The 26,815-nt window shown below is 37.4% G+C and overlaps 2 protein-coding genes across 2 annotated transcripts; one reads left to right on the top strand and one right to left on the bottom strand.

The window, feature by feature from the left end:
• Positions 1-35: 35 nt before the first annotated feature.
• Positions 36-10,544, top strand: apmap (adipocyte plasma membrane associated protein). Its single transcript, XM_079363494.1, has 9 exons — positions 36-289; positions 1,718-1,834; positions 2,531-2,646; positions 3,229-3,321; positions 3,442-3,558; positions 4,816-4,990; positions 5,388-5,522; positions 7,321-7,513; positions 8,761-10,544. The coding sequence occupies exons 1-9, from the start codon at positions 207-209 to the stop codon at positions 8,971-8,973; spliced, it is 1,242 nt and encodes a 413-aa protein (XP_079219620.1). The 5' UTR covers positions 36-206; the 3' UTR covers positions 8,974-10,544.
• Positions 10,545-12,842: 2,298 nt separating this feature from the next.
• On the bottom strand, positions 12,843-16,679 carry cst7 (cystatin f). Its single transcript, XM_079363263.1, has 5 exons — positions 16,571-16,679; positions 16,331-16,453; positions 14,464-14,642; positions 13,535-13,651; positions 12,843-13,155 (listed from the first exon to the last, which is right to left on the bottom strand). Exons 2-5 carry the CDS (start codon positions 16,377-16,379, stop codon positions 13,075-13,077), a joined length of 426 nt encoding a protein of 141 aa, XP_079219389.1. The 5' UTR covers positions 16,380-16,453; positions 16,571-16,679; the 3' UTR covers positions 12,843-13,074.
• Between the last annotated feature and the right edge of the window lie 10,136 nt (positions 16,680-26,815).

The raw sequence follows: 26,815 nt of genomic DNA, 5'->3' as shown, positions 1-26,815 counted from the left end.
CGTTCTAAGCGGAGGGTCCTTTATTTTGAAGTCTCAGACCGGAAGCTGTCAGTTGTCAACACCCCGGTAAGGATGGTCGGTGGCTTTACCGGGATCACTCCCACAGCAGCCTGGTAGACCCACCGACAGATATCTGCAGCTGCTGCTGTTGCTGCAATCCCGAGGTTACTAATTCTTCAGAGCCGTCCGAGTCCAGCTGAAGGGAGATGGAGGGTCTCCGGTTCCGGCGCGTGCAGAGACCGCAGGTCATCACCGATGAGCTGCCGGAGCACCATTACAAGGCATCTGGGTAAGAAACGGAACCGGGACCGCGTTGTTAGTGACCCACATTACCAGACAGAAACACAAACAAGTACAGAGAGAAATCATGATGTAACGAAGACGATCAGCGGCACAACGAAGCACCGAGCGCGGAGGGAGCAGCTGGATGTTTCCGGCTGATTTAGCCTGAATAACCGGAAACCTTCATTACACACTCAACCGAAGCTTAACCGATCAGATACACACCATGTATGACCCGAGCTCCTCTGCAGTTAAATTCACACAGAAATAATCAATCGATTAACGATTGGCTGAATGATTGACACAAAATACGGAATAGTGAAAAAGAAGAAGATGTTTCTTTCCTTATAATTACTCACAAAACACAAATAATGCACACACCTACTACCTACAGCCATAAACAATGAATGTGTGTCAGAACACCTGCTCTTATCAGGTTATCTTTCTTTACAGCAAAATATAAGAAGGCCTTATTGGGTGATTGATGTGGACCCAGAGATGAAGTTGTTGTGGATAGAAAATGTATACATCTAACTATTTTATACTATTGTTGATATTTCCTCAGTAATTGAAGATAAGTTGTTATTAGTTGTCATCTAATTTTTAGACATGACTTTAATGTAATTTACTGCTAAAACTTTCTTATCAGTCACATAAATAAAAGTACTTAACTGTAATGAAAGTCATCTTTGATACTGATCAGCCTTATTCTCTGACACATTAAAATAAATCAGCTCATCAAACTTAATCAAAATATAAAATTCAACTAAAAACATGAAATAAGTTTAAATCTGAGTATTTTTAATAGATATTTGTTGACCATATTTCTGTAAGTACCTTAAGACGTAAAAATTGTCTGTTTTGCCACGTGACTTCAAACCTAGAATCGTGGGTAAATTTCTTCTCAAATTGGCGTCTTCTGTCGCTGCAGCTCTCTGCAGCTACAGTCAGCACAGTGTTGTGTCCAATCAGCATCAGATATGAAGTGCTTGGCTTGCACTTATGGTTGGTTTACCTTGAAGGTGTGTGTCAAAGAGTTTTTTAATGTTGACCATGGCCAGATTGGAGAAAACAGGGTCTTCTTCAGGGCACAACATCTTACATTTTTTCTTGCCAGAAAAAAACCATGGATTGACATTTAGATTATTAAATAATGTCAGTTTTTACTTTACCATCAACATGAATAAGCTCTTTACTGTATTTGTAGTTTGTTGACAAGAGATTTGTTTTTATTTGCATCTCTTAAGGTTCAATATTGTAACAGCTGTCAGCTAAGTTCCTTATACATGTTTTTCCCTAAAGGAAGGATTAAAGGGAACGAGAAGGGGACCAAAGATGGACCCCTTAGTAACTTCTAAGAACATAACATATAGAATTCAGGTTGAAGTGTCGTTTTAGGTCCTTAAAGGGTTTTTGTTTTTGCTTCCTCTCCCAGCACCTACAGTGGGAAAGTTTTCCAGGTGACTCTCCTCTCTCTGGGTGGCTTTGTACTTCTTCCTCTCCTAGTCATTATCCTGATCCTGGAGTCCCCCATCCATCCTGAAGTTTTCAGGTGAGTCCACCCAGTCGGTCTTCGTGCTGTAAGGCAGACAGTAGACCTGTTTTGTGTTGCATTCTTTATTCTAGTCAAGGTTCAGGTTTCTAAAATTAATGACTGTGTTGTTTATCTGTGATTGTTTTGTAATAAACACAGTGTGGTAGTCTGTGTAGGTGCGTCATGGAGTGCGCACAGTGGTTCACTTTTTGTTTTTGACTATTTAAACTCTGTGTAGCAGCTATCTAAATATCTGCTGACTGCAGCTTTTCCTGTTTAATAATTCATTGAAACAAACATCTGGAGAGTTCTCAGTGGGACACAAAAACTCAGACATTAAAAGGTTTGACAGCTGCATAGCTGGTTATGCATGTACAAACAAAATATTAGATGTTTTGGTCCTCAAACTACTAAAAAATGTCACAGGATCAATATCAGGTTTTCCAACAAAGATCAGGTTTTCCAACAAAGATTAATAAAAATGTAGAAGTGAGGAGTTTGTTACAATTTTCTAAAAGCAGACCAAGGTTTATGAACACAACGTGAAAATGTGACCATACACACAGATCATAAATTATCAATGATGAAATGTGTTTTTGTTTTGTTTTTAAGGATTTTCCTTCCAACATTTAAAATGTGTCTTTTTTTGGGCGTGGACACTATATATATATATAATAGAATACATTTAAAACTGAATTGAACTGCGTCCTGCAGTTTGAAGGAACCTCCAGTGATGAAGGGCTGCTGGGAGCCAAACCTGAAGCTCAGAGAGGCTACGAGACTGTTTGAAGACCAGATCATCGGACCAGAATCTATCACTAACATCGGAGGTCAGTGTAACGTTTTGTTTAGCTAAGTGTTAGGTTTAAAGTTCAACAAGCAACTTGCAGGTTTGAGATTCCAGTCAATCAATGTGCAGTAAAATGGTGAAGAAAATATATTTTGGATACTCATTAGACATAGACATTTCCATCTCTTAAAGGTAGAAGCACGTCTTTTTTTCTCATCAGGTCGAAATTGGTTACGGTATCAAAATGTTCTGCATGTGATGCAATAGAAGTATTAGAGATTTAAATATCTATTGTTTTAAAGCATTTATGTTTAATCCCCTACATAACATTAGCATTGGTTAAGGCTTTTGTTCTCAATAGTGTAACTACCTAGTTGTTGAGATTTGGATTTTTTTTTTTTTCAAAGTACCATCGAGTGAAAGCTGGAGACCACAGTTACACACACACAAGTTAATCACAGTAAATCTCCAGATAAATCAGAAATAAACAATCATTTAAAGTGATCATTTACATGCACACGCACACAAGCTATATTTTTATCCTACCTTTTTTTTTTTTTTTTTACATTTGAGGCTTTATTTCAGCTGAGTCCTTACAGATGTTTTCCTCTTTACTTTGCAGATGTTTTATTTACTGGAACATCTGATGGGAAGATCCTGAAGCTGATTGGTCGAAGAATTCACACAGTGGCGAGGCTCGGTAAACTGCCTTGTGGTGAGAAACAATGAGTATTGTAATATTACTGGGATTTTAACTGTACGGCTTCAGTCATCAGGCATATCAGGAGACGTGAAAATAAAAATGAATCTAGTTTTTACGGATGCTTGTCCGCAGGGTCCAAAGAGGAGGAGTCAAGCTGTGGGAGGCCGCTGGGGATCAGAATCGGACCCAATGGGACTCTGTTTGTAGCGGACGCTTACCTGGGTCTGTTTGAGGTTAACCCCACTACAGGTGAGAGAGAGTACTGAACTAACACCTTCTGTGTCTTTGTGTCTTTCTGTTCCTTATTTCGGTCCCTCACACCTCATGAAGGCATTACATTTGTTTAGCTCTGTCCTGTTGGGGCAGATTTTAGAGGTTGATTTTACGAAAGATTCTGACATGTTTTATAATAAATGATTCGTGTGGACCTTGACACAGGGCTCTCTTGATCTCACAGCAACAATAACATGATCTAAAGATTCTGTGATTCTCACTGCATTGACAGGAAAAAAAAACACATTTTCAATGACCAGAAGGTGAATCAAAGGGTTTATTTGTATTTTTCAGATTTGTAGTAACGACACCAGTAAGTTTTAATATATTTTATAAAACATGATCATAGTCTCAGGGAAATCATTCATTGGCATTTTGAAGAGGCACAATGACGACCAACAATCGCAAAGGTGGAATCGTGTAAGCATACCTGATTCTGATTGTTCTGTACCGTGAGCTGCATTCTTTTATGTACTGTAGGTTAAAGTCAACATCTTTGCAAGTTAGTTTCATTGTTGAGGTAATTTATTAAATTAGATAAGTAACGTGTTCCCCTAGATAGGTTTGATACATTTTAAAGATAACGAATGACTTTGTTTAGTTCCTTTAGCTTACCAGATATGTCCAGTTTTAAACCTCGATAAACTCAATTAGGAGATTTTTTTTTATTGATTTATTTGTTAGGGACAGTGCATATTAATGAACAGCTGTAACATTTACAGCTGTAAAAGATGCCAGATTTTTCCATCTGTTGTCTCTAGGCAGATAACAGAGAACGACACATTACATATAAGATACAAATACAAAGGCATAAGTGACACAAGACAATAACAGAAGAGATTTTATGTTCTGTGTGGCAACATGATCTTCATATATATATTACACCCGCACAAATATTTCAGCCGTAATGTATCAGTAGTCCTGTTTGGAAAATGTGAATTGACAACCCCGCTGTGTTAGCTCAGAGTTTTCTGTGCATTCTGACATTTGGTGTATGAACAGTGAAGCTCTGTGTGACTGCTTCCTCATGGCTGCATTACTTACTGCCCACAGTTCCTGACAGTGTTGGTGTTGCTATTGTTACCTTTGGACATGTGTTGTTATGAGAAGCAGTTTCATCAGTCTGCATGGACTGTTTCCACACAGCATTCAAAGACATCCTCTTCTTAGATGATTGGATTTTGTCACAACTCAAACTCAGTGTTTCTTTTTTTTTTTTTTTCCACTTTGCAGGTGAAGCGACCAGGTTGGTGAAAGGGGGAGAGGAGGTTGCTGGCAGGAAGTTGTCATTCATCAATGACTTGGCAGTGACGCAGGATGGAAAGAAGGTGTACTTTACAGACTCCAGCAGCAGATGGCAGCGCAGAGACTACCTGAACCTCATCATGGAGGCCACTGCTGATGGACGGTGCACGAGAGTTATTTACTTTACAGTCTAAGCTGGTGTCCAGTGTCTTGATAAGGGTTAGGGTTGTTCAGGGTTATTGTTATTTAGATTTCTATAATATGTTGTTTTATTGAGAACTCTTTGTATCAATCTGCCTTTTAAATGAAATCCAGATTAGCAGAAATTAAAAGAAAACATGCACATTGTTTTATTCCACTGCAGTCATTTTTGAATATGAGAGCAGACACACCATTATGATTATGAAAAGCAGTTATATAGTGCATTCAATGTAACTGATCAATTTCCAGTAATGGCTCCCTTATTAAACTCAACATCTCCATCTAAAGTTTCACATTAAAGCTCTCCAGCATATTAGCCTTCCTGTCGTGATGACCGATCTGTTGTCTCTTGTTTTCAGAGTGTTGGAGTATGACACAGAGAGCCGGGACCTGACCGTGGTGATGGAGAACCTTCGTTTTCCGAACGGCATCCAACTGCTGCCTGATGAGGAATCTGTGCTGGTGGCAGAGACCACAATGGCCCGGATACGCAGGTAACACACCTGGCTGACCTGAACCTGTACTAACCAACCCTTCATATTAAATCAACAGGAAAAGCTTAAACATTGCTTTCAGAAAGTGCTTTAATAAAAGCAAAGATATTTTCCTCTTAAATTAAGAATGTATTTAAAGCCTAATCCCATTCTCTATAAATCCTTTAACAGCACTTTTAATAATTGATGTTTGATTAATAACTGAACTGGAGTTAAATCTTTACGATCTCACTGTGTTGCAACTGAAACATGTTTACTGGAGAACATTGATTTAAGCCTATTTCTTTAAACCACCTCATACAGATGGGATTATTTGTTGTCAACCTCCCAACTAAAGACTCAAACTTAAAGTTGGAGAATGAACCCAAGTTAACTCGATTAACATTCAAATGAAACTAAAAGAGCTTGATTAGCTGAAGTTAAGCTTAATTAAGTGGACAGTAAATTAAATGATTTACAAATAATTCTGTGTGGATTAAATCTGATTTATGTTTTAAAATCCTTTGATGGAGGAGTAAGATGGCTGAGATGTTGCCTATTGTTGTTGCCATAGGAACAAGCTGCTGGCCTTGTTTTACTGTGTGTGTGTGTGTGTGTGTGTGTGTGTGTGTGTGTGTGTGTGTGTACATCTCAGATCAGTGGTTGTGGAAAAGCGTAGAGACTTGTTGGTTTTATTTTATCCTTCCTGTGGTTTCTCTGCTGAATTGAATTTGAATGTTTAACTGTAAAGAACTTCAAATGTGAAATAAAGGTTTCCAACTTTTATTATATTCTTATCTTTAAACAATTTGGGTTATTAAACTCATAAAATTTGTTCTCTCACACTCCAACCTGATTTTTAATTTGTGTCTGTTGAGATGAGATTGCAGGTTATGACAGTATTGAATAAGCATTACTTACAACTGTCTGGTTGGTTAACTAGCAGTGATGTTCACCTGTGGGTGTCATTAAGAACACACAGGATTCTCAGATACAGTGTTACAATGTGTCTTTATGTGTATGATAGTTCTTTGAGTGGCTCATATAACACACAGCATTGGGCAAGTAAACTCACTTTGCTCTCAGTTGTCTTCGATGCCTGCTTAAACTTAAACTTAGTCACTGCACTTTTGCATAAAAACCCAGTGTCTTGAAATGTCTAAATAGGGCTAGAGTGATGCAGTGAAAACAATAGAACAGCCAAGACAGGATGTAACGACATGTAAAATAATATAATTTAATAATAATTTTTTTTTTAACTCTGAGACGGTGAGAAAATATTTCAAAATTGCTCAAAACAAATGTTGACTTAAAAAATAAAAACAATAAGAAAGATTGGTTGTCGTGGAAATTCTCCTTTGTGAGGTGGAGAGTTGCTAAGTCTCAGAAGAACTTCATACTTTGGCGTTTGAATCAGATCTCTTTAATCACACGCAGCGTGGAGAGGAGGCCGCAGTCTGCAGCGTTCTATCTCGAACCTTCACATTACAAATCCTTATATGCAATCCAGAGAGGAGGACCTTACAGTTAACAAATGGTGATCTTTACATTTCTTTGAAGTTACTGTATCCTGTCCTTCTGGAGACAGTGACTCTGTGATGGTACTGAAATGACATCTGTATTTACATTTGTATGGTACTGTCTGAGAAGGAGGATGCCCTCCTGTGGCTCTTTGGCACCTCTGTGCTTTCAGACCATTAGGTGGCTCCTGGAAGTCTATGTAATTTCCCACATGGTGCCAATGGCTCTCCCAATCTCAGGGGACTTAACACAATCATTGAACAGTCACTGTACAGTAAACCATGCCTTTCTTTCCCAGAGTGCATGTTGCTGGTCTAAACAAAGGGGGAATGGACACGTTCATTGACAACCTGCCTGGTTTTCCCGACAACATCCGTCCGAGCTCAACCGGAGGTTACTGGGTGGCCATGTCTGCTGTGCGGCAGAACCCTGGTTTCTCCATGCTAGACTTCCTGTCCCAGAGACCCTGGATCAAGAAATTCATCTTTAAGGTAAAGGGCAGACACACGGGGGGAGAGAGAGAGAGAGAGAGAGACTAGGCGGATTTTTTTCCTGGACTTTATAGAAAAACTTCTAGTTTGGAGATTGTTTTAAAAAAAACATCCAGATGGAAACTAACAAAGTCCCAGGTGTCAGTATAGAAACAAACGAATAGGATCAGGTGTCCATATAGGGACAACTACATGTTGTAGGTGTCTGAGCAAAGAACAATTCTAAAGATACCCACTCTTGCTGTGTCTCTATGCAGGGGAATCAGCCGTGGGACCCTGTTATTTTAAAAATAATTTGAAGTTTCAAGAATGTTTTTTTTTTTTTAACATTAGTGTTGGTAGTTATTAGATCGCATTAAATCCATGTATTAATCAAACACTTGAGAGTCCTCCAGCTTGTTTTAATTGGCGCACAATGAATCTCAGGATATGTTGGGCCAGGAATGCTAAAGCGGATGGATCCTTCATTACTTTGAGAAAGCATGACACATTTGAAGGAGCCTTCCAATTCTGTGCTTGTAATGAAGTTGTGCATGAGAAAGTCAAATGTGGTAAACAGCCACGACCATATCTAAATGCACTCAATTATCAAAACTTAAAATCAAATTTGATTAGTTGATTATTCATTTGAATGTTGCATGTCATTGGATATTGTGAAAATAGTGTTTGAGTGATGAAAAGTGTGGTGAGCTTGTCATATAGAAAGATACATATAGAAAGCACGTCACTACTGTACATGCACACATACAAATGAAACCGTTGGTGAATAATTTTGATCAGTCAGTAAATTTAGACAGTTTAGTGAAGATAAACATATGACCGTCATCAATATACTTATTGGCTTTAATTCACAACCAATTTTGTTACCAATTTTTCCTGCCACCAAAATGTTCATTGACATTCTACTTTTTTCACAAAACTTTTTGTATTCCAGTTTCAGGCTTCATTTTGTGCTTTTGAAAATTTGAAACTGAGGTCTGTTGACCAAGCTAATTTTACCCTGATGGATCTCTTCTGGAATATTACTTTTTATGTAAACCAGACAGGAAATAAATCAGCAAAGAAAGATTATATAAGGCATTTTGAAAGAAACAAATGGGTACAGTAATATCTCTCGTTTTTTTATTTTCCCTCCTTTTTTAAAATTCAATCACTGCCATTTTCCGTCCTTTACCTTCCACTGACAAATACTTACTTTCCTCCCTTCTATGTAAACCACCTTCATGTCTTCTCCCCTCCTCCAACAGATCTTCAGTCAAGATGTGTTGATGAAGTTTGTCCCGCGGTACAGCCTGGTGGCGGAGCTCCATGATGGTGGCATCTGCACAAGGAGCTTTCACGACCCAAACGGCCTGGTGGTTGCGTACATCAGCGAGGTCCACGAGCATGACGGCAATCTGTACCTGGGCTCGTTCCGCTCCCCGTACATCGCCAAACTTGACCTGGCCAAGGTCCAGTAAAACGATTGATAGAAAGACCATCACACAGACAGACATTTGGGACTTAATTTGAAGTCTCAACAAAGTGACAGCCTTTGTATTTGATAGTGATTTAATGGATTAGGGTGTAAAATAAAAATCGGCACAAGTGGTCTTCTGTTAGACTCAGATAAAGGTGGTCAGCAGTTTTGAGCCAAATTTCTCAAAAGTTAATTAGTTTGAACACTCATCGGCTCCAGAGGATAAATCCAAGGAAAGCCAGTCAAGGTGAAAGGAGTCAATGTGTGTGAATGTGTTTTTGAATGGGTTGTATTGTTTTAGTTGTAGGACTGGGTTTAGAACTTCAGAACTGTTGGTACTGAATGTGTCTGTTGCACTGAGTGTCTGGACTCCCTCAACGGATAAGAATTGATTAAGCTGCTAACTTTTATTTTTTGATCCATTAATCAACTATAAAATGCCAAACAACTAACTAATTAAAATAAACATTTCTGAGATGTATGATGAAGCAGATACTTTCAATTCAGAAGCTAAAAAAAAGCAAAAGTTAACTAATTGTTACAGCTGTTCTTGCCAACTGATTTAGCAAATTGATATTCCTGTTAAAGGCAGGGTAGGTAATTTTCTTCAGATACACTTTTTAATATGTTGGTTGAAATTGTCTCTAGGTCCTGACAGTAATTAATCTTTCATGTGCTCTGAAAAAAAAAAAAACTGTCATCTGTAGCAGTTGTAAGTGTAAAAACGTTGACCAATGTCTGCATTCGGTACATGTTTTATTGAACCAATCATGCCTCTTTAACCCATGCATGCACGAGCCCACACTCAAAGCATGAGCTGAAATTAGCATTTGGACCAATGGAGCTAGTGACTTTATGTGAGGGGCGTGGCTTTTGAGCACAGAGGGAGGGTGGATACGAAGAACGGAGAGGATACTATCAAAATCATGTTAGTTTAAAAAAATTACCAACCCTGCCTTTAATGTTCTTTATCAGATAGTTTTTAATTTAAGTCACAATTTTGCAAGTCTCTGTATTTTTCTTTAACTTGTGTTCAGAAAAAAATTGCATCTGTGGCCTCTTGTTCCCTTAACAAGTTTTTATTTCTGGGGATGAGGGATCAGGAGTATATTATATTAAAAGGGCACTTAACTGAGGCACTAATTACTAACAAGCTATGAAAGTAGCTGTTTATATACATTGTTGAGGCAAACAGAAGGGGTTAATATGTGTAAGCTTGACTATTTGTATTTTTGCCCATTATTCTTAATTCACAGCACATTTCCCTATCTCTGGTACAAACGTTTAATCAACAGTTTCATTTTTTTATTCAGTATAAACAAGGAAATGTTAACTATGTCCTGTAGAGTAAGAGGTATCAGGTATAGTCAGAGATACATTATCTTGTTGGAAAGCAGAAATACTGCAGGCCCAAACAGAGATAGGTCTAAAATCCTCCAATGTACCATACCATACCACATATATTTATTTATTATATTTATGAATATAGAGAATAAGAATGTACAGCATATGAACAAGAGTATGCTGTACATTGCGTCCCGTTTAATTTTTCAACAAACCACCACCATGAGACCACCAGAGCAGCTAATTTAGGCTGTTTAAAAGAGGTGTATGTTAGCAATGTGTTGAAGCACATTACAAATTGTATCCTGCCAACAGTGGTTTTGCAAAATTCAGACAATTTCCTTCTTGTGAGTTCCAACATTATTTCTTAGTGGTTAGCTGTAGCGCTAACCTTGTGGTCACGCCAGATAAACAGTCTAAAAAAAAAGCTTCTTTTGTCATGTTACTTTCCTAGACACAAATGACAAACTATTGACTGTTTTAATGTTGGATTACTTTTAAATATAGCTGCCCGCAGCCTGCAGAGGCACATTGTCAGCCACATTGTTAACAGTTTGTCAGTCTTGTGTTGTCAGATAAGATGTCAGTGCTCTTCTGAGCTGTTTATGCTTTTTCTTTGTGTCAGTTGAGATTTTTCTGTCAGTATCACAAGAGTATTTATTATTTTTTAGGACAACTGTCCAAAACCTCCAATGAAATATTTAATATTATATAGATTAAAGTCTTCATGATCTGACTTTATTTATCCAAACCCAGCTGTTTGAGTCTCTTCGGACCAGAATGTTTCAGTGTCTCTGATCCATACTGTGTCTGCGTCATTATCCTGGGTGATGAAGTATTTTCATGAAGCTTTACGATCACATACGTAAGACTTGTCCTGTTTAGCTCACCATTTGGTTTCTTGCAGACGTATAGCAATGTTAAAGCAGCTGAATCATAATAGAAGTATGAGTTACTGTGACTCTAATATGACCTTTTTGAAGGCCTATGTGTAATTTAACTCAGGGGAGACAAAAAAAAAATCAGCCACACTCTAATAAAAGCTTCTTTACTTTGTTTGTTCCTTATAAGAAAATGATTTGTGTTTTTATCTAGTGACGTGAGTTCCTCTGGTCTGGATAGTATAAGTTCATTGAGTCGAGGTACCAGACCTGAAAATGTGAAAGATGTGCGGTTGCTTCAGCACTTCTTCCTGTTTGTTCTGAATAAGTTTTAATGTATGGTGTGTTTGTTTTTGTTTTTTAAATGAAGTGCCAAATGTTATTTTTGTTTTGATGTTTGATTTTGCACTAAACAAAACAGATGAACTGAGCTTCTTTTAGCACTCTAGACATTTCTATCAGTTATAGCACAAAGCTTTTGTGTACATTCCTTCTTTCCCATTTTTAAAGTTTTTCCCCTCTTAGTATGTGATGACAGATTGCACTCTCAACTCTTTTCCTATTTTTTTCCTATTTTTTTTTATTATTAATCTTTTTGCAGCTTCTTGGCTTCTTTTCAATACAAAATAATCAAATCTTCTGTTTTTTGTGTTATTTCATGTTGAAGATTTAAGATTTAAGATCCTGTTTGTAGAAAATGTCACTCTCACTTTATTATTTGAAAGTTTCTGCCTTTATTTTGTGCTGGATCTGAACAAACCGTTTAAAACACCAAAGATCCATAAGAACAGAAACTAACTTTACCGTTAAAGGCAGTGGTGGACCGGACACATGCCTGTGGTCTGGGAATTTAAGTAACTTGAACTGCCTTTGTAGAGTAGCCCTTTACTCTTTGTTAATGTAATTTGTGAAAGGAAAAAAAAACTTGCAGCTCAGGTAAAACACAGATTCTAGTTAAAAATACAATACAATTCAAGAAAAATAAACTAGATTTTTTTGAAGACATCGTCAGCTTGTTTTTGATTTTTGAAGGTTTCACAATAAAAATTAGGAGTTAAAGAAATATTTCTGTATGAAGTTTTTCAACAACTCTACACCAATATTTGTGAAGGTTTTCATATATACATTTAAGATTTATGTTTGGCCTTTTTGCCTTTATTGAAGAGAGAGATAGTGGACAGTTGGAAATCAGGGAGAGAGAGAGAGAGTGGGGATCGACATGCGGGAAGGGAGCCACAGGCCAGACGTGAACCAGGGCTACAACTTCAAACCACTGCGGTTTGAAGTAGTATTTATAGATTTTTTAAAAATACTTCCTCAAAAGATGAATTAATAGAGAAATAAATGAATCATACAATAAATCGTCCTTTTAGTATTTTATCGGAAAAATAATTTTTCAAAGCCAAATAAATTAATTCCAAAATCGGAATACTTTGCTTTTAGTTTTTTCTGGATTTTTACTTTACAATCCATTTTTGTGGATATCAAACACGTATTTGACTTTTAGTGGCAGAAACCTTTCACAAGTTTAAACATGTTGATTTACATGGTTTGTGTGTTCTGGTTTGATGGTCTGACTGCTGCTATACTTCGTCCTGATCAACAGAGGGCCTTCTCTGCATTTCATAGACCACACATGACAGATACAGAAGAATCAATGTTTTATTGACGTAAATGCATAAATATATCCTCAGTAAAGAATCTAATAGATTGATTATATTTGGGGGAGACATTTAGTTTGACAGACGAGAGGAGGTGTAGAGCAGCATTTGACCCGACTGGACATGATGGAGGATGTTGATCATTGAGGACGATGATGAACATTGAAGATGGTGGAGAATGGTGATGACAAAGAGTGTGGAGGTCAGCTGGTGGTTTCACGGTTTGCAGACAAACACCTGAACCGTGCTCTTGTTAATCCAGGGAACTACCCAAACCTCTAAGTGACACTTATAAGTCTGGAAAACACATAACGAAGAAAATTACATGAAACAAAATAAAATATAGGAATCATTACAAGAAACAGGACATTAAAATCATATTTCTAGTTGAATTTTTTGGGGTAAAAACACATTTACTTATTAATTTAAAATGTATTTATGTTGTTATTTTAGTTGATATTGTCTTTATACATTGTTATAATTTTAAATATTCATGCTATCCTTGTCTCTATGTAAAACACATAAAACAACATCAATGTCTGAATATGGTTTGCCTTCAATGTCAAAGGATTTGGGGAACAGCAGGTGGTCAGATTACAGATGACCACATCTGGATTGATGGATTTATTCTGATAGGATCAGTGTACTGAGTCACCGTCACCTGTTCTGTACTCACCTGGTGCAGACGACCTTCAGGCTGAAAGTCACAGTTTGACAGGTTGTTGTTGTCTCGTTTACGACACACAGTTCTGGAAATCTCAAAATCCACGATGTATCGAATTCCCTTCACAACCTGAAAGACACGAGCACACATGACAGGCTGCAGTGAAGCTGAGAAGAAGCAAACACATTCACAATATTCGAAGAATAGGTTTAAAGTAAAGTAAAAATGTAATGCCAAATCAAAATTATACTGAAAACAGTGCTTGTCAATCTTTATTGATTCATGACCACACTTTATTGACCTATATTGACCCCAGACATCCAAAACACATTAAGCTCTTTGCTAAAAGTGATTTTCAATCATGTAAGAGTTTTTCTACTGTGATGCAAGTAAACATTAATCTTAGAGCACATTTAGTCTGGGATGACATTGGCTATGGCCCACAGTACCCTGTGTTCAATATAATTCATAATGTATTTTTCTATGTATCAATTAAAACAAATATCAGATGACTTCCTTTAAATTCCATGCAACTTCATGTGGTCGCAACACCCAAAGTTGGTTAAGGTGGATTTAAAATGTTTTTTCAGTTGCATGCAATTCATGTTTAATTCAAAATTGCTTTGTAGGATTTGATATGACAATTTAATTTACTGTAGCACATTTAAACAAAGTTATCTCAGAGATTTATCAAATAGAAGCTAGGTTACATGCTGGAGAATGAGGGACCAGTGTAAATGAACTGAAGCCATGTTTTACACATCAAAAATCATTTTCATTTAGATGTGAGTTTTTATCTTTTTGCAAAAGTTCATCAATCAAAGTACGTTAACAGTACAACATGAGTAAATTATGTTTGCATGGTAGTTAAACAGTATTAAAAACGAGCATCACAGATTTTGTTCTGGTCCCCACAGGTATGAGCGTTATTCTTGTCTTACTTGCCGCTGTGCTCTGTGGATGGCGGAGGGTTTGAAGAGAAAGGCATCGTTTGATTTGTTGTTGAATGAGCATGCAGCAGCGAAGACAACCTTCTGGAGGCTGCTGTCCATCCTGCTGATGTTGTATGGAGATCCTGGCATGGAGCGGCCATGATGGCTGCTGGTTGCCAACATCACCTCTGCAAGAGGAGAGGATGAGGGTCACCTCTGATAATCTTTGTATTTTATAGCACATCACTCAAATAGCTTTGAGGTACACATATGAAGTACTTTGGTCAAATTTCTTCTCCATCTATGCTTCTCCTTATTTCCAGAATGATTAATTTTAAAACATTGAAGCCCAATGTTTGATTGAGAATAGCAAAAAGAAATGTACCCATTTTATATGCATCACTCTGTTTTACCCTTCCTGTTTGATATTGGATTTCAGCTGGTCAGATTTCAGAGTCTCCTTTATCTTATGTTACCAAGTATCCCGCTCTAAACATTAAGAAGAGAGAAGTTAGCTCTGCAGGAAGACCAGTTTAGCTCGTGGACTCAATGCTTTATTTCACAGGTGTCAAACTCCAGTCCTCGAGGGCCGGCTTCCTCAGACTTTTAGATGTCTCCCTGCTCTAACACAGCTGCTTTAAACCAATGTGTTGTCATCAAGCTCTGAAGAAGACGAGTCACTCAATGGATTCAGTTGCGTCCGAGCAGGGAGACATCTAACAGTCTGAGGAAGTTGGCCCTCCAAGACTGGAGTTTGGTTTTTAATCATGTAATTTGTTATGCTTGATCAAGGCAAATTTCCTTATTGAAATTGGGGACAAAACATATATTTAATCTTTTCTTAAAAAGGAAGATTGTGTAACTTTTTTGATCCAGTGAACTTGAGCACCAACATGAAACCAAAACAAACCGCTGTTTGGTGACACCGACACTATCGTGAAGCTTCCGCTCTCCTCCAGCAGCAAAAATTCAATCCCCCTCCACTCGAGTTGTTATGAATTAAAACGTAACATCTAAGGTGTTTTTCATTAGATTGTTTCCCAGTAATTGAAAATATGCTCTACTTCAAATCAACCATCAAATTAAATCCTAGATTTACACTCAACTACTACTTACTGTCTATGTTCCCAGTCAACATCAAGTTTTAAGAATATTTGTTGTTTTTTTAAATGCTATGAACCTCACTAATTTCAACACTGAGTTGGCTTATCGAGGAAGAATCATTTAATTTTGAAGAACATTCAAGATTGGAGCCACAGTATTTTTTGCAGTGATTTCTAATAAAACCTGGTTTTATCTACTAACATCTCAAAATGATTCCCCTGTATCTCGATACTCTGACGAAAAAACACCTACATGATATGATTACAGGGTATATAAAAATCATCTCTCTTCTTTTTTTGCAGCAAAATGACAAACTGTTGTCTCGTTTGTGCGACACAACTCAAGTTTATGAAGATTTTTTTGGGGGAAACTGCTGAAACTACGAGAAACAGTCAGGACCTTAAAGCCAACATGTCTTGAGACTCTTCTTTGATCATGTCCCTGCTGTTGTGATCAAATACTATCTGAACATGGCAGTTAGCTGATGAATAGAAAGCACTGATGGGGTTTGAAATCGCTCCATGTACTGTAGCATTTTGAGTTCACAGTTTTACAAACAAGCCGTTTTAAAAATTAAGTAAAGACGAAAAAGGAGGAAAATATAATTTAGAAAACAGTGAGCTGATTCTAAGAGGGATGCAGGAAACTGAATTGAACACAAATGAAAAGTTACAAAAGCAACAACTTTACGTTCAGAATTATGAACATTGACAACGTCAAAGACAAAATTAAACTTGTGAAAAAAAGTTTTGCTAAGTTTTATTTTTTTTACCTAAAACACCGAGTAGAGAGAGCAGCAGCAGTTTCTTCAGTCCCATCATGCACTCTGGTTGTGTTCTCTGTGAGCGCTCTTCTGTTTCCTGTGAGGTGGCGACACTTTGACCACAGATCAGATCTGCTTACAGGAACAAACTCTCATGTTAGTTTCTTCACACTAAGCAGATGCAGGACCTGTCTGTTAACTTCCTGTAATTTTAATAGCTTCCTGTATCTGCTCGGAGGCTGAACTCACAGTAGGTCCAGTGAGCTCCAGTCAGGCCAACTCCCTCCACCTGAGGCTGAAAAGTTTCAGTTTGCCTACATGCAAAGCAGCTCAGCTTCTTCACAGCTGACGGTGATCAGTTAGTTCAGGCTCCGCCTACTCATTTTCAACACTAAAACCAGTTCAACATAGCAGCTTCACTCCTAAACACACATAATACTTACATACCAAGGGAACATTTACACAAAACATATGAGCACACTTTGTTATTACAAGGGACCAAAAACTAGTCTGGAAAATCTGCATGGGATAAATGTTATATTTTGTCTTGAAGCTCCTGAGGAGTTTTTGTATTTAACTAAAGTTTAAGTTGATGATGATTTAATCTTCATGACCACATACAGGTCATACAGTGATTATGAGTGTCCCTTTAATTAATTAAAATGACCATTATGATTGCTTTATCTTTCTGACTGTCCTGTAAACCACAATCATTTTGTTTTTGTATAATTAGGTACGGGATATTGGCTTGGTACGACCCATAAGGCCCATTCAACGCTGATGTTTAAGATCCATTTCTTTCCAAAATCAGTCACACTGCTGAACAAGTTAACAGCTAATCCTCACCCCGGGAAAATGAGTCCATGCACAGTATTTAAAGGAAGAATGTGCTCTATTTCACACATAAATAACCCACAGCATATATCAAGTATATCCTCTGTAGATGTGTCTTTTAGTGAGAAGTGTGAGTTTTGCCAGCTGTAATGTTGTTGTATACCTCATGTTTCCTGGACAAGCCTTGCATATGAAGCAGTTTTAGTCAATGACTAGAGAAAAGGAGACTAACGCAGCCTACTCACTGCTTATTTGGATGTCACGTAAATGTGTTTAGATCTCGGTCATTTCGTCTCAATTTATTGATTATTATATGAAGTTATGAGTTAACCTTAGTGTGCTAACGTTAGCCTGCTAGCACAACAATGCAGGGCACAGGTAATTGCACCTTGGGCAAGGGACAATTTTATCAACTGCTTGTACTCAATGGTGCTTATTATGGCGCTTCATTCTAGTTGATAACTCCTACCAAAGAACACAAGTGGAGAGGCTTTATTTTGCATTGTATATGAGGGAATCAATCTTTTTTTTTTTTTTTTTTTTTTTTACTGTATTTTATGCATTACTTGATGTTTACATTTCATTTGTTATGGTTGTTTATTGTAATTTGCAGAGAAATGTGTTTTCTGCACATGTCATTTGTAAGAAGGCAAAAAATGAACTGCTCCAGATGCCGGTCCATCAAAAACTGAAGGTTGATTCAAAAAAAAACCCAAGACTTGCCATAAGACTGGTTGAGTTATTCACAATAAATTTATTAAAGAAATAAGACTTGTTTGAGCCACCTAAAAAAAAGAAGAAAACATAAAAAAAGACCAGACAGTTGTCATGGTTTGGTTCTGTGTTTCGTCTTGTTTTAGTTTTCATTCTTTCCTTCATGTTCTGTTTGTTTCCTGTTGATTGTTTTCCTTGTGTGTTTTAATGTTTCATAGTCTTGTGTTTACTTTAGTCTTTAGTGTGTTTCTCCTATGTTGCCTGTAAGTTTATTTCCTGTGTTGTGTTTTCAGTCTAGTCTTTAGTGTTTCCTGTTTTATTTTGTAATATCTGGTTTAGGTGGTGTTGTCAGTGTTGGGTTTCACTTTTTTCTTGTCCTCAACTGCTCTGCTCTTGTGTTCTTTGTACCTTTTGTTTCCTGCCTGTGTGATTGCCCTGATGTCCTCACCTGTGTCATTAGTCTCACCTGTGTCTAATTAACTGTTGTTTGCAGTCTGTCGATTCAGTGTCTTTTCTAGAAGTCACTTGTTTCACCATGTTCTATACTGCCTGGATTTGCTTTGTTTTTTTCTGCTTGGGTATTGGATTTATTTGAGTAAGTTTTGTTTTGTCTTTTGTTTAATAAATATTTGTTTGCTGCAATTGGGTCCTCCTCCCCTGTTCTCTGCCCACATCCATGACAACAGTAAGACAGTTCTTGTCTTCTTATATTACATACATATTGAAAACATACAAATACTATTTGTGCAGCCAGTGGGGGTTTGCTCTCCTTGCTCTGAATGGCCAATCCCCTGTGGTGATAATGGACCATTCCAGTACTGCAGTGGGAACACCCACATTAATGTGTTTATAACAGTGAGGAGGAATGATTCATTCATCATTTCATCATCAGGATCTTTTGAGCATCCAGTGCTGCAGTCTGTGAAGGTAGGACAACGCTTTGAAGTTTAAACAGGAGGGTAACTCTGTTTGAAGTAGAGCTTAACAACACAGTTTGAATCCATTTAACTCATATATTTATTACCATAACTCTTGATTCATTTTAATTATTTGTGTTTTATTTGAACATATTCCTGACTGAACTTGGCATTTGACTGAAAGTCCTGAGAAGGACAATAGAAATATCTCTCAGGTTAACACACAAAAAAAAACAATTACTTGCTAATTAAAGATTACTAGGAAAGAGGCAATAAACTGAATATTCGATATAACGTGTATGTGTGTCCTGGTTACAGTACACCAAACTGACTATGTGGCTCAGGTAAACTCCATACACACTAGTTGGCCCATAATAAAAACTTGAATATCCTAAATCATAAAAATACTCATCCTCAAAAATACTTCAGATGCTTCAGTGGGGAAAATCTCACATGAGTCCTTCAAATCTGGCATCTTAAGGATAGTAAAACTTCTAAGGAAGGTCCAAATGGTTGTTCTCTGTGATTGTGAATTGTTTTAATGATCATTGAATTTCCTATTTTAATGTTTCCTTTTCTTCTCTATCATGACGCTTTTGATGTTGTGTGAAGCACTTTGAATTGCGTTGTTGATGAACGGTGATAAATAAACTTGCCTTACCTATAAAAATTGGTCCCAGATTTTTTTTTCCTAAAACAATTAAAATAATGTATTCAATTAAGGATTAATAAGGGATATCAGTCTCAAAACAGAATGATTTTATCTTTGGTTTAATTTTACTTTTACTTTTCAGCTCTGCGGCTCTAAAGTACGACCAGCTGAGAAACATGGCAGGCAACAAATCAACAGGTAATATAACAGTTTTCATAAAAGCCTATCTCCTTCTGAGTCTTTAAAAAAAAATAAAAATCTTAACAAATCTGTGAAAAGATGTGTGCCAATGTTTTAAGTATGACAAAGCCAAGCTTTCTGGGAAACATTTATTCTGGATGCAGAGAGACTGCTCTAACAGGTTGTCAAACATCAGAAACAGAAGAGACATTGCAGATGAAGGAAACGAGGCACCAGCCTGTATAATACTTAACAGGATTGCTGAGGCACCTTGGGAGTTTTCTCATCAACTCATTGTGTGTGTCTCAAGTTGCAGGGAATGGAGTATTGGGTTTTCTATATAGATATGTTGTCTTCAGGAAGTGAGTCAGCACCATTAAGTTTGAGGCCATGATTCCCTGACTGATGTTGAAGCTTGGTTGGCAGCAAGTTGCAACCTCCAATGATAAAAAAAAAAAAATGGATCAATGATGAAGTTCAAAATCCTGCAGTTTCTATAAAGTACAATAAATACATTGGATTTAATAAATTGAGAAAAATTGCATTGGATCATGTCACATCCCACTAATCATTCTATTTGCATTTTTTTCATGCAATTTTTTGGGGCAGATATTACCTTGATCAGACAGGACAGCTGAACAGAGAGGAAATGTTAGGAGGAGAGAGTGGGGGGCGACATGCAGCAAAGGGCTGAGGTCAGACTTGAGCTGACCAGGGACATGTCCACAGGATGCCACCCGAAAATCCAAATGATTTACTATTTGGCAAATCAGAGGTTGGACTTTAGATAAAATAAACTGCTGTGGATATTTTTAACAGGCTAACTTTCAATAAAAGAAAATGGCAATTGTATGTATTTTTCTTACTTTTCTTTATTTTCATACTTTAAATGTATTTATTTAAACCCTAGTTAACAAGAATTTTATTTTTGCAAGACAGCATATCATTAGCTGGTATGGAAATGGTAAAATAATTGAGTTCATTTGCATGTGTGCCCTCAAATTCCATGTCACACCTACATACATTGGTGGGCCATCCCAGTCAAAGAAGTCTGGACACACCCCAAGAACCAACAACTGCTGCGATCTCTGTGTGAAACAACTGCAAGGCAGTCAGATATGATTGTATCACAAAACCTAATCAAACATGCAAGAAAATCCATGTTTGATAGCAAATGCTCTCAGCATTGTCTTTACATACTTATCAACAACTTAGTCCCCATAGGACGCCCTCTTTTAAATTGTATTTTCAGTTAGTCGCTGGAATTTTTGAAAGTGTAATTCTGAATGAAGAAATCCCAGTCAGAAAGTCACAGGTTTGCATAGTCTAAAGCTTATGAGTCAGACACCAGGTCACTTTCACTGTCAGCAATCTCCTTTGGTCACATTTTTTTTTTTTGCCCGTTACTTAACTTTACTGAAGGGGTCCTTTTCCTGTGTTTTGCACCTACCAACTTAACACCAAACATCTGAAACATAATTCTGAAAACTTAAGCTCTTCAGATCCCAGCTGTTTTTAAGTCGTCCGACACTGTATGAAGTTGATGGTTGTTGTCATTTGTCTGCAGGTTCAGATGAGTGGAGAATTGTTATGGTTGGGCAGACTGGGGCAGGGAAGAGTTCAGCAGGAAACACCATATTGGGCAAAGAAGTTTTTGAATCTGAACTTTCTGCCACTTCTGTGACATCGAAATGCAATAAACAAAGAGCAGAGGTTCATGGCTGAAAGGTTGCTGTCATTGACACTCCAGGTCTGTTTGACACCACTTTATCCAATGAAGAAGTGATGAAGAAAGTAGCAAAATGCATTTATATGTCTGCACCTGGTCCTCATGCCTTCCTGGTGATTGTTCAGCTGGGCAGGTTCACAGAGGAGGAGAAGGAAACCGTGAATATGATTAAAACCGCCTTTGGCAAAGATGCAGATGAGTACACAATGGTATTGTTTACTTACGGAGACAAGCTGAAGAAAAAAAGAAGTCTTTATTTCAGAAAGCAAAGATCTGCAAGACATCTTGAAGAAATGTAACAACCGTTATTGATAGTACGAATTTCTGTGAATACGTTCAGTTTGGTTACACTTTGTAGAGGTGACTTTGCTGTGAGCAGACTACGATCTATTTGGAGAAGCTATGACCATATTTGAAGAGAAGAATGTCATTAGAGGTATTCTAAAAGTATAAATGTATGGCCTCAGTTGACAATGGAATGAGGAATTGTTCTTCAAATAGAGGTTTGACATTGTAAGGGTAAAGGTGATGTGATTCTCCTGACCATGTACAGAAGTATCTAAAGTGGGAAGGAATTTGTGACATCTGTTGAACAGTATATAATGGCTCCACAATGAACATTAAAGTGTCTATCTTTCAGCCTGCACAGAGTCTCAGTGTGTCTGTTAGATTAGAACCACGGCCGTGATTATGCTGTATTAGTATTCTCCAGTCTGTTGATAGATTCAGCTTTAGGGACAGTTATATTATTAAACCCATCAGTTATCATGTCTTCAACAACGAGACAGACAACCCAGAACAAGTCAGTCAGCTCCTGGATAAGATAAATGAGATGATAGTGGACAACGGAGGGACACACTACACCACAGAGATGTACCAGAGAGCGGAGGAAGAAATACAGAAGGAGAAGGAACGCTGCCTGAAAGAGTCCGAGGCTCAAATGAACAAAGAGCTGGAGGAGCTGAAGGCCAAGTATTCTGGGGAGATGCTGGAGCTGCGAAAAGAAATGATGAAGCTGAAATTTGAGGCTGAAGCACGAGCTAATGCTGAAAGAATGCCTCCTCAGCCTAAGCCTTATCCGGTTCCGACTTGTGTGATCAGTTAGCCTAATGAGGATAGGAATACTGCTTTAGAGTTTAACAACAAGAGCAACAGCTAGCTAATAAAAACGACTAAAAATATTCTCCAAAAATGTATGGAAAGTACTTTATTTCATAAACTGCAAGTAACTATAACACTTCATAGATTAACTTTACTTCATAGATTTACACTTCAATCCATGATTTAATGGCTGATGAATTATAAAACATGCACACAGTTTAAACTTAATAACATGCATGAACACATAAACTATCAGCTCTTTGTTGAATATTTTCATGAATATGTAAGAAGTTTTCTAGGACTCAGTTTTAAAATGTTTTTTGCCCAATAATAATAACGTGCTGAAATACATATTCTTGCAATAACAAACTGCATATAAACTGCTTTAAATAAATAAACGATTAAAATGTCACTAATTCAAGGAATCTGCACATTTTAGTACAATCTGTAATCAGGTTTGTTACACAAGTTTAATTGTAAAATATTTACATTGTTATTAACAAAGGGCCTGTGAAATTACCTGTATGATTGAAGGAAGAATTAGCATGTTAATGATTGAAATTTTAGTGTTTATTGGCTTGTCAAAATGTACACACAGTATATAAACACAATAATTAGGAGTTTATTAAACATAGTTGTATAAACTGCTCATTATTTAAACAAAATGTTTATTAATGCGCAAATGATATTTCAGAAAAGCTGAACAAGAAATGCAAATTATGCACAGTTATTTAATCTATGTATGTTAATGTACTTGGATTTCAGAATAAAGCATGTTTAGTAATTTATTGAGGGAAAAGTGTTATTACTATGATACTCGAGTCTTTTGTCATTGTGTCTTGTTTCCATGGTGATGGGAGTCTGTGAAGGTCAGCAGTCCCCAGGCTGATGGAGATCAGCTGAAGAAATATCATGCTTATGCTATGGAAACGGTTTGAATATTCTCATGTGTTTTTATTATCAGATCCTCATAAGTACAGCCTGTGACTGAGCAGCTCTTCAGGGGTTGTTGACAACAACACCCAGAAATCCTTGCTGGAGGTTCAGAGTGAAGCTTAAATGGAGAACATAGAGGTAAACGTTAGAGAAACGATGTAACTGAGAGTAAAGAAGAGAATATTCTTCAGCATGTACTGTTATCAGGTAATTTTATACAAGTTTTCATACACCTGCCGATACGTCTCCTCCTCCTCTCTTCAGCTCTGTGCTCATCCTCTCAGTACATCTGGAGGTTCACGTTTCCCCTAAGAGCTCATTAAAGGTCATTAAAAGGGAGACATTGACGTCAACTATGGCAGCTGCAGTTTTAATTTTGGATGCATTGTTCATTATTACTTACCAAGTCACTTTCTGTTAATGAATGTCAGGTGATCCAACATGTGAATATTTGTAGAGTATACGAAGCCTAAAAAATGAAACCAGTAAATGTCTGGAAAAAGAAACAGCGCAATGTGTCATAGTTTGATAAAACGGACAATCCACAGGAGAAAAAAAATCTGTACCAAACACGCAACCATGCACTGTGACTAAAAGCATTAGATATCAGAATGTCTTGAGTTCAGAACTTGTGTTGTCCACAGATATAAATCGGGTACTTACAAACTCTATATAATCCCTCTGCCTCAGTTTCTTTTCTCCTCCTGTCTTCTTAAATACTTCACATCTTAATTTTTGATGGAATTGGGCCAGAACATCTTTTAACCAAACAAACAATGGCCTTATTAAGCTTAGTTTAAATTAATGAAATTTTACATTCTGACTTTCTTTGCTCTCCCCGCAAACTGTCTCCCTGCCTACAGCTAAAGCTCTCTGATACTTTACACCTTACACAACTCCTCTTATCCTACAAACAAACCAGAACGCTCCCATTAACAAAATCTGTTCCTTTAATGGTAATGCTAAATGGACTTAAAATATATAGCATTTTCCTATTCCTCTGACTACTCAGAGTGCTTTAACATCACAGGTCACACCTACAGTACCTATTCACACAGATGGCAGAGGTCATGTAAAGAAACGGTCAGTTCTAATCTCATTCATACACATTCATTTGCAACACACAAAGCAGCAGAAGCAACTTTGGGCTAAGTTTCTTGCCTAAAGACATATCAGACATGTGACTGCAGGACCTGGGGTTCAGGGGTTTGCCTTGACCGTCCGGTTGAAAGACGACGACTCTGCCATCTGATCCACAGCCACCCTGTCATGTAATGGGTTATCACCAAACCTCTCCCAATGGGCTTCATGTGGGCTGGACAGTTATGTAACACACTTTTACAAATCACTGGGTTAGGGATTTTATTCTGCCAGATGCATTTTCTAAAAGCAAACTTTAAAATATACCACAAAACAAAGTTTTTTAATGTCTGCCACTGTGACCCCCTTCTCAGACAAAATCAACCCAAACCCCCCGTTAGTTTCATAATCACTTACTCTTTGTTTTAATTCGACTGGGAGTCAGTATTGATAGTGTACCCTTATGTAAACTATCAATACTATCATGAAAATCACTTTGTCACTGAAGAAAACTTTAAAACAAAATGATGATAAGGCAAGCTGCAGCTTCTTTTTTCTTCAGGTGGAGTTATCAAGATTCATTTTAGATGGACATTGGAGGTATGATATGAATGATATCCTTGAAAAGTGGGAGTCCTACAGAATGTGGTGTATGTTGGAGACTGGTTTGTTTACATGGGAGTGTCTATTGACTCCTGTGACTGTTTTAAAACACCGTAATCACATCCAGGACCTGTGTGTCAGTACTGCTGCTCTGACAGCTGACAAACTACAGTAAAACTGAAATTCCTTATTTAATCATGTGATGCTTTAGTGCATGTTCTATGTGTTTTTATGTGCTGTCCTCCAAATGTTTGTTTGTTTAGTGTTTATGCTCTCTGTGCATGGCAAATTCCAATAAAGGTTTCATGAATCCATTCATTTATTCAAAGAACTTCCGGTCAATTTTTCGATTGAACCTCACCCAAAAGAAATCAATGCACAGAGATTTCAATGGAAATATATAAATGTTTATTCGTATTTTGTTTTCCACCATACGACCTGTCAAGGGTGGTCCTTTCAGATTGATGTAGCTCCAGACATAAACATCATGGATCACATTTCCCTTCATCAGAGGTCGTTAAGATAACACATTCAGTACATGTGCAGGTGTGTGTGATGTCGCAGCCAAGCAGGTGTGTCTACAAAGAGAATCTGTAGAACATGAGTGATGATGCATGGTTGCAGCCCTTTAGCCCAATATTTATATGTAAATGCGCCAAGAGTGAGAAAAAGATGAAGATTTATTTCAGATTGATTACCTAAATCTTGCATTTCATTGGTTTTGTCCTCTAAGATATATCATTTTATTACTCAGTCTTAGTGAATGATTACAGTACATGTTCCCTGTTCTTGTTGTCATATCTGAGGACTCATCTAAATGTATTTAAGAAAAGGGAAAAAAGGTTGTTCTGGAGGCAGAGAGCCTGCTCAGACAGCCACAAAGCTTCTACTTAAATCATCCTTGTCTACCATCTGTTGGCTAACAGCAGACTGTTAGTTTAGCATCAAGCTTATTTTTGGAAACATGACTGTGGTAAGTGAGAAAAACAAGAGCCTGTGAACTGACTTCTTGTTGGAGCCCTGACAACAGTAGGCAATATGAGACCCCGATCAAACATACCAATCTCATGCGGAGTGATGTTAATCTTAATCTTTTTTTATAATCACCGATTGTCCCAAATGGAGACGGAGAGGTTATGGGGCTTGTTAAAGTTGAGTTTAATCAGGGTCTGATAACTGGAGACAGTAAGCACACCTGAAGCTCCCAGTTGATTCACACAGAAACAGAAGCAGAAATCGTGTTTTTTTTTCATTTGACAAATAATGACTAGTAGGTATTTTCTGGGTCCTACTGTTATGCCATTTTTTTTTCTTTTTAAGAAAACATTCAAAGAGAGAAAATGAATAAACACATTCAAGAAATATTTTTCAATAGAATAATTTCTCTTTAACAAGAGACAGAAATGCCTTGAAAGGCTGTCAAAAAACAGGCAAGTAAGTCTTTGTTTCCTGTAAAAATGAACGTGGATAAGTTAGCCCCAAAAAATGTGACCAGCATTGGGGATCCAGTGTCAGAGAACCGATGATTCAGATTCAGCTGTCCAGTCTCATTGGTTCAGGGATCCAGAATCAGTGATCCAGTCCTAGAGATCCAGTTTAAGTGGTCGGGAGACACTGCCTCGTCAGCATCAGTAATCCATTCTTCCAGAATTGGAAATCCAGTCCCCACAATTTTGCATCAGTGATTCATTAAAAGTGATCCAGTAGATTCACTGTCAGTGATCAGTCTCAGTGATATCATGATCCAA

Source organism: Symphodus melops (genome assembly GCF_947650265.1).
Source record: "Symphodus melops genome assembly, chromosome: 15".
Lineage (NCBI taxonomy): Eukaryota > Metazoa > Chordata > Actinopteri > Labriformes > Labridae > Symphodus > Symphodus melops.
This window is presented reverse-complemented; position numbering and strand designations above follow the sequence as displayed.

Coding starts and splice junctions, on each gene's coding strand:
- apmap (XM_079363494.1), top strand. CDS start 207: ATGGAGGGTCTCCGGTTCCGGCGCGTGCAGAGACCGCAGGTCATCACC. Junction 4,991..5,387: donor GAGGCCACTGCTGATGGACG/GTGCACGAGAGT, acceptor TCTTGTTTTCAG/AGTGTTGGAGTATGACACAG. Junction 5,523..7,320: donor ACAATGGCCCGGATACGCAG/GTAACACACCTG, acceptor TTTCTTTCCCAG/AGTGCATGTTGCTGGTCTAA.
- cst7 (XM_079363263.1), bottom strand. CDS start 16,379: ATGATGGGACTGAAGAAACTGCTGCTGCTCTCTCTACTCGGTGTTTTA. Junction 14,643..16,330: donor CTCTCTACTCGGTGTTTTAG/GTAAAAAAAATA, acceptor CTCCTCTTGCAG/AGGTGATGTTGGCAACCAGC. Junction 13,652..14,463: donor TCCACAGAGCACAGCGGCAA/GTAAGACAAGAA, acceptor CGTGTCTTTCAG/GTTGTGAAGGGAATTCGATA.